The sequence below is a fragment of the Centruroides sculpturatus genome, unplaced genomic scaffold, assembly GCF_000671375.1.
Source record: "Centruroides sculpturatus isolate CEXI.00-Female unplaced genomic scaffold, Cexi_2.0 scaffold878, whole genome shotgun sequence".
Taxonomy (NCBI): Eukaryota; Metazoa; Arthropoda; class Arachnida; order Scorpiones; family Buthidae; genus Centruroides; species Centruroides sculpturatus.
The window spans coordinates 200,667-213,065 of NW_019385132.1; the positions used below are offsets into that span (position 1 = coordinate 200,667).

The following is a 12,399-nucleotide window of genomic DNA, read 5'->3' on the forward strand; positions in this document are numbered from 1 at the left end:
ACCATTTATTAGGTTAGAGACTGTTTAATTTGATTAAAGTCAAGCTCGAATTTCTCTTATACACCTATTTAAATATAAAGATTTTTCCTTCTGATGCTTTCAAATTATTTATTATTTATTTGTTAATTTTAATGATAAAAGAAGTTTAATATTCATATTNAAATGTTTATAACAATTATTTTTTAGCTTATTAACAAGTGATATATGATGGAAGTTGGATGCTGTCAGGACTTCATCACTTGCTGAAAGTGGATTTTCCGTGCTGAAAACCTCCGTAAATTAGCAAACTTTTATGTAATTAACTAAAAAAAACTAGAAAGTAGCCTTATGATTAGTTATTTCATGTGTTTATCTATTGTGTAAGCAAATTATTTTGCTCGCTACTGAAGGATATGTGATAGATGTTCTCAGATGTTCTTAGGCCCTCATCACTTCTAAAAAGTCGATTTTCCGCGCCGAAACTGTCCGAAAATCGAAAAACTTTTACATAATTCACTATAAAATAATTAAAATAACTTTATAATAAATTATAAAGTTTAACACAATAAATTCGAGTTTTTAGAGCGTATCGCTCTTTCTATACATTAAGCACACAGGCAATTTAGGACCCCGGAGACATTAAAATTGTTTAAATTAGTAAAGAAAAGACGGAAATAAAATTAATATAAGAAAAAATACAATTGAAAAGCGTATAATTTTGGAAAAATAAGCAGAAATTATATAAAAATGATTCAAACTCGTAAGAGAATTATTGGTTAAAAGAATGTGTCCCACCCAAGTCAAAATATTCTTTATTCTTGGCATTTATCAATGGAAAATAGTTATATGGGTGGTCCATTTCTTTACGAATGTCAAAAGAAATGGACGTCAATCGTTCTTCTATCTATATTAAGCGAACGACATTAGTTAGAAAGTATAAAGAGAGAGAAGTCACCGGATGGAATATTTGTCAGAAAAATCTAACCAACAATATCCTGTCTGTCAGGGTGTCGCCCCGTTTTTCCAGCGATAACACGCCACACTGTGGCAGGTGGCTGAAATATTCACGGTACGGACGTAGTATTACCACGCCCTAGCACTTTCTAGCAACTGGCTGATTAAAGGATTCTATAGGGTCACCATACGTCTAATTGGTATAGTATGGGGATGTTAATGTTTAATAAAGTCGAGATGGCAGCATCGTCGTTGCACGCTACTCTCCCCCTCTCTTCTCGAAGCTGTTCATCACCTGCTTTTCATCATAATAAGTGTTTGAAGTGTTCTAACTTTAGACCAATTGATCTTTATGAGGTTTTGATGATTGTAAATGCTGTTTTTCTTCTTCCTCCACTTATAGTGTTTTATTTAATTATTTTACTGGAAATTTTTATAAATAATCATACGCGGGACCCGTTTAGACGTCGATTACAGGGTTTAACGTGTATTAAAACCGCCAGGCTCTTAAGATAGATCCTACAGAAATACACTATATAGGATCCGTAGGCACACACCTGTTTTAAGTGCAAGATATTTAGGATTTAACCTTATGAAAACCACTGTTCACCACCTGCTTTTCATCATCTGCACAATTGTAAATGCTGTCTCAACCTTTATACGTGCTTATTTTTGTTATTTATAATTATTTTATTGTAAAGTTTTATAAATAGTCCTATAAAAGACTTGTTTAGAGATCAATTAGATGCTTTAATATATATTAAAACCTGCAGGCTCATAAGATAGAGCCTATAGAGTACAGTACACTTCTATAGGATCTGAAGGTAGACAGTTGTACAGATCCTGCTATCTTAGGTGTTACATATTTAGGATGTAACTCTACAAAAGCTATGCATCAATGCATCTGCTCTTCATTATGATAAGTGTTTGAAGTGCCTTAAATTTAGAATCAATTGACTTTTACGAGGTTTTAATGATTAAAAATGCAGTTTTTCATTATATATCTTCGTATAAACGTATAAATTTTTTTTATATTTAATGATTTTAATACGAATTTTTATAAATAAACTCGTATAAGACTCTATACTGGATTGAACTTGTAAATTAGTAATATCTATAGATTGTTTCATTGGGCCTATATAGGCTCCATAAAATATGAATATATTTATGTACTTGTAGGCCTTTAAGATGAGATTTATAGTTTCATATTCGTGTTAAGAATAAGCTATAGATACTACTATAAGGAGTTATATACCCTGTAAAAAGCTTATTGTATAGGAAGCTCTATAAATAAGGTTTAGCTTGTAAAATATATAGCTTTATATTGTGTACAAGTCCATAGGATCTGCAGCAGAATCTGAATTTCTGAAGCAGTTTTCACCATTTAAATTATCTCAAAAACGATTTTTATATATTTTAAAAATAAAATATTTTATAAAAATAAATTTTGTAAGAATTTTAAAGCTTTAAAATAGGATTTAAGAGAAGTGAAAACGTTTGTTCCTGTTGATATCAATACAAAGTTTTGTAGATACTTTTAATATAATAAAATGAAAAGAAAATATAAAAATGTTTATAGAATAAAATTAAATTTGAAAATAGAAAAAAATAAATATTTTTTCAGTAGAAATTTATAGAAAAATTAGCAAAAAAAATTGATATTTTTCATTGAAAAGACGGATAAAGTGATGCAAGATGCAGAAGATGTAAATTTATCGTAAATTTGATCACAAGTAAATAAAACATTTTAAAGGAAAATATACAAAAANATAGATTTTAAAAATGTTCTAAAATACAGTTTTTAGTGTGCTTTTTTATGTTTATAAGCTTAAAAATGTGTTAGAATAACTGAAATTTAATTAAATAATTAATAAAGAAAATTTTAAAAATTTGCATTTTATTAATAAATAAATAACTTTTATTTATAAATAAATGATTTTTCTAACTAAAAGTTAACTCCCAAAATGACTACACGTTAATGAATTCACGTATAGGATAAACACATACAACCTGATCCTTATGATCTTTTCGATACCCTGTTTATAACTATTCGATCATTAACTTGATTGATTTATATCTATAAAAAACTAATTATCTGGATAATTACAGAGTACATGCTCTAATTTGGTCAAACATGAATACACTTGTCATTATAGAGATTGTCAAATGGCCTAGGGATGCGTAACGTGTGGTCACGTTCTCGCTATCCAGATGTTATACACGTCTCTACACCCCCGCAGCTATCTAGAAATAAAAAAGAATGTTCTATTAAATATCACCTGGCAATGAAATTTGATGTTAAAAGTTATAATTTGCTGTTATACACGAAATTAACGCTTTATGAGTTACTAAAAATAGGTAAAGTTGTATTGGAAATTCGTCTTTCTCTCTGTTCTGAGTCGAATTTTACCGATTCTATGATAAAAATTTGCATATTTTTTACCTTAAAATATCATTTATAATGATCTAAATTGAAAATTTGATTATATTTTCAGTAAATTTTATTGATTTTATTAAATAAAATGATCCTTCTTAACGGTTACGATTTTGATTACTTCAATGAGCTTTTGTTAATGTTACGTTGATGTAATTGTGATATTTATCATTAGTATGGTTAAAATAGGAATTTATTTAAAACAAAATTATATAAATATTGTTATAATTTGCAAATAAAACGTAAGAGAAGAGATCATCTGCAGCATCCCGTTTGAGAGATGCTGAAAGATCATTTTCATATCTTAAGCTTCTGTTGAGAAAATACTGAATTTATCTTTAAAAATATGTATAATTTTCGTAAATTAATAATAAAATTTGATAAGTAATTAAAAAGAAATGCGTAATTTTGTGTTAAAATTTAGAAATTAAGAGAAAATTTAGTAGTAAAAAACGTTTTACGCAAATTACGCTGTTACGAAAACAGAAAACGTTAAAATATCGTTATTACATTAAATTGGTTACTCAATATTTGTAATATTTCTTTAAATACTTAAAATGTTTAACATTTAATATGTAAGAGAAATAATTCATCTGCAGCATTTCATTCAAGTGATGTTGAAAGATCATCACTTCTCTTAAGCTTCAGTTGAGAAAAACTGGAGTTTACTTTTCAAAAAAGCAAAATTTTTATAGAAAAATTTAAAATTTGATAAATAATTAAATAAAAATCCATAATTTTGATTTAAAATTTAGAAATTATGAGAAAATTGAGAGGGAGGAAGGACCGTTTCGGATAAAATGTAATAAAACTAAGAACGATGTAAGAAAGTGCAGAAAATTGAACATTTTTCCCTAAATTTTCTTGATGAGAACTTTATAATTAATGATAATATTTGAAATTTAATAAGAATCGAATATATAATTAGTGTTTAATAAGGAAAATAATGATCAACAAACAAAGAATTCCATCATTCAATCACACATGACATAGATTTTAATATAACACATTTATATACATATAGAAACGAAATGAGGTTTCTTTGCCTTTTAAATCAAAAAATTGAATTATTATTTACAACAAAAGCAATTTTATTTAATGATATAACAATTATATATACGTTAAACGAAATTAAAATTAATTTTCGCTTGCTTAAATTCGAATTTTTAGCGAATTTTCTCATGAAAGATCATCATCTGTTTGACAAAATAATTAAATCATAACACGAGAAGGATTCAGAAAAGAAAAATATAAACCGAAAATGTACAAGATTCTTGTAAGATATTAATAAATAATTAGGATAATTCCATATTTTCGACAAGTGTTTTCATCATCATAGACTCCAGAATATGACTTTTAAAGCAAAAAACATTGATTCGTTGAACAAGCGGATATAAATCTTCCTCCTCATCTTGTTATCGTAATGATGATGTAAAGTCATTCTTCCACGTGGAATCTATCAGCAAATATATTTATTTATATATATTTTATATATATTTTTATATTATTCTATCCTCAAACAAGTCCTGGCAACGGTGCTCTTACTGTAGAAGATTGCGCTCCACTATAAGTAGGATGATAATAAAGTGAAGGATAAGTGGATAATGTGGGTGCAGGATTGGCTCCTAGAGCATTAGGTGAATCTGCAGATTGCGTAGGAGGGCCAGCAGTCGAATCGTGATACAAAATCGGTACTCGAACCAATCTCTGTGTTGCTGCAGCGTGTGCAGCTTCTAACTCAGCAGCTAATTGCCTTTTCCACTTGTTTCTTCGATTCTGGAACCATATTTTAACCTGTGTTTCGGTCAAATGGAGTGAAGCAGCCAAACCTGCACGTTCTGAACTAGATAAATAACGTTTCATATCAAATGTAGACTCTAATTGGAATACTTGGCTTCTAGTAAATACTGTCCTCGTCTTCTTTTTCCTACGATTTTTCTTATTTTTGTCGTCTCTGCAATCACCTGTTGTACAGTCATCCCCTTCAGCTTCTGTAGATGTGACGTTTGATGTTGGTACAGGTGACGTTGCTGGTGTGGATGTTGGGCTATTTGCATTTATCTGTTCTGAATGGCTTGATGTCTGTGACGATCTGGCTAGTGTATTCGGTGTACCTGCCGAGTAAACAGAGACCCTGTCATCATTCCCTATTCTGTAGATGATTCCTGTTTTATTGTAAATATTGAAGAATATTTTATACAAATTATCATTAAATATTTTTACAAAAAAAAAATAAACACAGTAAAACCCAATTTATTCATAAAAAAAACCGCGCATCTTTACCCTTCTCCGATGATAAATTCGACAATTTAAACTTAAAAATTTAATTCTACAACACTTTAAGAGAGTGTTTTGGCATTATTTCCAGGTCAGGAAGGTTAAAAAAAGTTAATATAAACGGGGTTGTACTGCATTTAAGATAAGTCAATTTTTACATAAGAAAAATACATCTATAATTAATTAATAGTTACACGTCATCTTTTACAACGTTGTTTCAAAGAGATTTGTATAAATTACCTATTGACCTAAGTCAATTCTTTAAATTAACAAAAGACAAAGTAAGTAGCACTTAATTAATTCATGTAATTAACAAATTAATGGATCTTTCAACTTCTTTCATAAAAAGGTCGCCTTCAAGCTTTAATTAGAAAAGAATATTTTAAGGAGGCAAAACGATTCGAAATTATCGTCAGTTTACTTCAATTATTTTCATATTTTTTCCTACTTTTTATTAAAATAAATTAAATAGATTCATCATTACAATTAATTGTAAAATGCTTCTTGTGTATAGAATAATGCAAGCAATTTAAATTTAATAAATAAAATATTTTTAAAAAAAACGAATAAAAATTAAATAAAATAATACATTTTATATCGAAATTTATTAATAATTTTAATTTCTCTTTAACGAAAATTAACGATTTAATGAGTTGAAAGCATCGCTCTTACGCAAACTTTCCTCGTGTTACTCCTTGATGAATTATATGAATTCTGAATAATTTCTTAAATATTTTGTATTTATAGTATTTAATATCATCTAAAATTACATAATTTTTAAAATATTATTTATAAAATTTCTATAGTTTTATGTAGAAATAAGTTTCTCTAAAGCATCCATTCGCTTTAAATAATTCAAATATATTAATGGCATTATTTTCCACTCTGTTAATTCTGCGATCGAACTCGAAAAGTTTAATCGTTTTTGGCTTCTTAATAAGCAAACTTTTGTTTCCCGATCGAAATTTCCTCAACGCATGAAGTAACTAGACGTAACTTTCTTCAAATTATCCTTTCATATTTATTATCCTCATCATTTAATATTAATACGTTAACTTTAACACGATAACATAGATTCTCTCATATATTTCTACTAATTCTTAATATATTTATTGTAGATAACGAAGAAAACAACATAATCCTCACACAGCAATAACTCTAAAGATGCTCATGCAAAACATTTGGATAAAGATTTTTGTATTAATAATAAAAAGAATATAACGTTTGAAGTATTAATGTGTTTTTTAAAAAATAAGAAAATAAATATAAAATAATCATTTATTTTTAATTTAGAAATCTTGAATAATACTCCACTTATTTACTAAAATTCAACTTCTTTAAAGATTCTACAGATAATTTCGATTCAAATTAAGAAAACATATTAAACGATAGTAAATATATATTATTTTAAATGATTTAATTAAATTTTAGTGAGATTTTTATCAATTTTTATTAATTTATTCACAATGCAAACGAAGGAATATCCAACTTTATACAGTAAAAGAACTGAATATATTCATTAGAATAATTCATTTTTTATGGTTATATACATTGAAATAAATCAAAGACATCTGATTAATAGTTATAGATATAATCGATTCGATAGTTTTTATGTTTTTGAGAATTTTTCTTGGAGTTCTGAACGAGATAACAGTAAAAATCATCTAGTTGATTGTGCAGATTATTACCAAATGCCGTGACAATCCCGATTGGTGGAGTAAAGCAGACGTTAAATGACTTAGCGAGAATAAAAATCGATGAAAACTGTCAAATATTATGAGATATTTGAAGAGAATTTATGTTTGTGAAAGCATTCGATTACAAATCCATAAAATAAAACATGTATCGTCTATATAAGTCTACTGGGTTTAATAAGGAAAATAATGATCAACAAACAAAGAATTCCATCATTCAATCACACATGACATAGATTTTAATATAACACATTTATATACATATAGAAACGNAGAAGAAAGCGGATGATAAATGCTTTCTAAGAAGAGTTATAAGACAAATATGAATTTTGAAAAAAGGTGTCATCAATAACATCAAGTTGAGTAGTTGAAAAATCAAATTGGTGCATTTGGGAAAAGATTTGAACAATCAATATGTACGATCTAATAAGTTTAACAGCTGAGACCAAGAAAGCTGTTAAAATTCCCTTTAGGTTTGGATAGAACTATATAGAGTGAAGAATCAATAATCTAAGCATTAAATGTGACATTTTGCAGACCCAGAAATGGATGTGGGGGAAGACGAAAGTTTGATGAATTGTTCCAACAAATTTACTTCCATCGTCCCCTTAGTATGACGTAAAAGGGGGTAGAAAAAGAGAGGAAGAAGGGGAGGGAAAGAAAAAAAACCAACTGGCAAATGGCTTAAAGGAAAAAACACTCAAAAAATATCACTCTTATATGATAGATGTCGAAATATTTTTGGTTTTATACAATACTCGAGTTTACAAACCTTTCTCTCTCGTGAGAATTAGATCAAGAAAAATGAAATGATAAACTTGTGATGTGTATAAATGATATATATTTATATATAAATATATATCTATATACATATAGATCGTAACCACTTGAGATACAGTGAAGTAGTTGATGTCGATTTAACATCGAACCGATGGATTTTATTCGTCGAAAATTATATAAATATTGTANTAACAAGCTTGTGTATATCGGCATCAGAATTTCTAGTTGAGAAAAGTATAATGCTTTAATGTAGATTTTATAACAAAATGGATTCGGAATAAAGTCTTTTAAAGCGATTTTCTTAGAAGCAAATTCAATTAATAATCAAATATAAGCAGGAGATAAGTTATAATTACCTAGAATAGCATTACAACTTAGCTTTCCGTACGGACATAACGGCATTTAAGTAGAAGAGATGCGATGCTTGATGCTGTGATGAGGAGACTTTACTACAGATTTCTCCATGTTATCGATATGTATATTAAAAATTTAGAAGTAAGTAATGCTCCTACACCTTTTATAAAGTATAAAAATTAATTTAAAACAATATTTAAACACATTTTAACTGTACTTTTCCAAAAAAAATATATAATGTACGCAAACTTTACACGCAATGGTATACAATTTTTTTATAAATTAAAAAATATATATAATGAATAAATAAAAGAAACTTTTAAAATATAAATTTACAACAAATCTAGATGATTTTAGCACAAAAATTATTAGAATTTATGCAAAAATTGCGCTAAAGATTTAATTTTAGTAGCGCGCATTGCAAACTGATAATGTATAGGCACACATTTGTCTTTTTTAAAAAAAGATTAAAAACATTTACGTTATTTGTTTTATTATAATTAAAAATAGCTTTTTATAAAGTTTATAAATATATAAATTAAATTTTCCTTTATTAATTATTTAATTCAATATTAATGCTTAAAAGATAAAAGTCTCTTAAATGATGCGGGAAGACGAGAAGCTTCAAATGCGATTCTCTCTTATATTTAATATCTAAATTTTTCTTATTTAATGTAAAATATGTGTACAAAACTTTATATATTTTATAATTTTAAAGTTAAATTTAATATTCTCTAAAGATTTCGTTTATATTTAACAATAAAATTTATTCATCTTTAGAGATTTAAAATAAGTTGAAATTCCATTTAGATAGTACGATTTAGAATTGGATGTTTAAGTTGAAAGTGTTCCCCAAGGCTTGACAAACTATTATTAATGAAAGTTATCTGGATGGCTGACTATTCTAAGAGAAGATATCCGAGTTATACTGTGACCTGCATTAAATGCATTTAATTTGCTACACGCTACTAACATAGACACTCAATTATAGGTCCTAAAATGAATTCAAAACATAAATTTCCTATAAAAATAACCAAGAAAAATATAAATCCGAATTCTCACCTTTATCTTTCCTCAAAACAGAAGACTTTTAATGATTTTCATGTAAATTCGCTCGGTTTTTTAGAGTTTAGTGCGTATTATACACAAAACGAAGCATTGTTTGAAGCAAAAATGGTCGAATTTATATAAAATTAATTAATTTTAATGCTTTGTAGTGTTAAATTACGAATTAAAGCAAATTTACCTACTCAAATTTGATATTTATACTATAATTATAGGCCTGTAGAGTGAAGGAGATTGGAAATGCTGCTCGTTAAATATTATTGTATTTTCTATAGACTGACTAGAAAATAGCATATCTAAAGCTCGATATACAATAATAAATATGTAAATTAAGTATTAATTAAGTTATATAACGAGAAAATATATTAATAAATCTGTAGTAAGCATCGCTTATTGATATTAATTGAATCAGGAATCGATACAAACTCCATTAATTGAAATGTATCTGGAGAATCATGTAATGCGAGTAAGTTCGAAAATGAAGTGTGTAGAACAAAATGAAAGTGTCTAGAGGTTGACAAAGCAAAGAACTAGCATCCTATCATCGATAAGCTGACAAGCACTAACCATCATGGTGATAACAGTAACAAGACACGTGTCACATAGCATGAAGTTTGATGGTTTTGTTAAGAGCTTACAGTCATACAGACTGTGACAAAATAACGGAATGTACGAAAAAAAAATATATAGCATTATACTCTAAATTAATAAATTATATCACTGGTAATAAATTTCTTTTAATTTTTTTTTCTTTCCTCCTTAAATATAACGATTTACCCAGACTTATCCTCTTAAAATCCGCATCAGATGAGGAAGAAAATAGATTTTAAAAATGTTCTAAAATACAGTTTTTAGTGTGCTTTTTTATGTTTATAAGCTTAAAAATGTGTTAGAATAACTGAAATTTAATTAAATAATGTTTAATTAATTGTTTTAAAGTGTATTGGTGAGCGTATCCTTATGAAATGATGATAAATTGTGATTCTATTTTTATTACCCCTTCTTGATATAATAAAAAAAGGTTTGATGTCTTAGAGCATCCGGAAAGAGATCACTTCAAGAAGAACAATACTTCAAATAGACAGAAACATTGTCTCTGAACTCCCAATGGACGTTTAAATAGAAAATAGAACAATACAGAGATGCTCTCAGAGAGCCTACACAATTGAACTCATTGCACAATTTTTATTTGATTTTCCAACTTAGATTTTTATGGACTGGATAGAACTATAACAATTTAAAATATTGCTGCCTATAGGCTCCATTCGATAAATAAATTATATACGATCACAATAATGGTTCTGTAAATGTATCGAGTGGGTAAGTTAATGTATCTTCTCTTTCTTCCTTGATTTACTTAAAATTTTATACGTTTCGATCGATAATTATATCATTTATAATAAATTTCTTTATTAAATCTTCATATAAAAACAAAATTATAAGTTTTTATAAGGTTTTAAAGCCATTAAACCTTACTTTAAATTAATCTATATAGTAGCATGCGTATAGAAGTGATTAAAACGTTGCAATTTCTCCTAATTAATTCGCTTTAAAGTAAATATTTTTACATGATTTTAATTTTAAAATGTTATAATTTTATTATAAATAATTTTATGAAGCAATTTTTAAGTTAATAAATTGTAAATTTCGTTTTTTTTTCTTTAGTTTCTCCAAGCGTATGAAGCACGTTCATTTATGATGAATAAGTCCATACAACATTTTTATAAACGACTTTTATTAATAAATTAACCATTAAAACTCGAATAAAAGTTAAATTTATAAAGTATAAACGTTAAAAATTCGATAAAACGTATAATTTTTAAGTTAGAACATTTTAATTTGCGCTTTTATCTTTAGTTTTTCCAAGAGTGCAAAGCATCTTTACTAACACGTTGATAAAACTACAACTTTTTTTATAAGCAATTTTTATTAATAACGTTCAAAAGCAATAATAATAATAACGTTCATAAGCAATTTTTATTAATAACATTCGAACGTTATACTTGGAGAGCTCCTCCATAGAAAATGTTATGGGTTTTATATACATTAAACAAGCGTGGAAACGAGATACGAAACGTTAAAACTATGATCAAGACTCGTAGAACAGCACAAAACACACACCTTCACATCAGAAAACCTAGGTATATGTATACAGAATAAAAAGGTTAGAAAAATAATAATAATTAACATACCTGCTGAATGTTCTAGAGATATCTGTACATTATCTGGTGTTACTTGTGCCCAGGGATACCACGGTGTGGGTTTACGTGGAACAGAACCAACAATTGGAGAAATTGGTAACACAGAGGTCCCAATAACGGAAGGTAAATGTGGATCGTAACATAAATGCGTAACAGCAGCCGTAGTTTCTATATTAGCACATTCTTGATCTTGTACACAAATCAGTAACGATTTACGTTTAGTTTCTTTCCTATTCAGGATGCTGTTAATAGAAAATGGATTTCTAGCGGGTGAAGTAGGTTCTTTAGATACTGTTTGTTCGACTATAGGTTGAGGTGTTGACGATCTCGATGACATATTTCATAAAAATTAGAAAAAATTTAAACGTTTATATCCGGATAAAACATTCCTATCAAGAAAACACGATAGTTCAAAGCGACTATTTGAAAACACTTGGTTAAACAGGCGACTAAGGCGAGCTAGGCGCTTCGAGTCTGCCGATTGGCTGTTAACGAGTTGGTATCTAATAGGGAAAAACCAGGCCTTCTCCAAACACCGCCTCTTTACTCGTATTCGATTCTGATTGGTCGCGTTTGCCGGAAGCAACGTAACAGCCTCGTATTGATTTCGTGAAATTGACATTTTAAAAAACTCAAATTTTCAAACAGACGTATTTTACTT

The 12,399-nt window shown here is 27.8% G+C and overlaps 1 protein-coding gene across 1 annotated transcript; it reads right to left on the reverse strand.

Moving 5' to 3' along the window:
* Positions 1-4,601: 4,601 nt before the first annotated feature.
* LOC111635217 (homeobox protein HMX3-like) lies at positions 4,602-12,121 on the reverse strand. The gene is made up of 2 exons (XM_023380113.1): positions 11,730-12,121; positions 4,602-5,532 (listed from the first exon to the last, which is right to left on the reverse strand). Exons 1-2 carry the CDS (start codon positions 12,073-12,075, stop codon positions 4,883-4,885), a joined length of 996 nt encoding a protein of 331 aa, XP_023235881.1. The 5' UTR covers positions 12,076-12,121; the 3' UTR covers positions 4,602-4,882.
* Between the last annotated feature and the right edge of the window lie 278 nt (positions 12,122-12,399).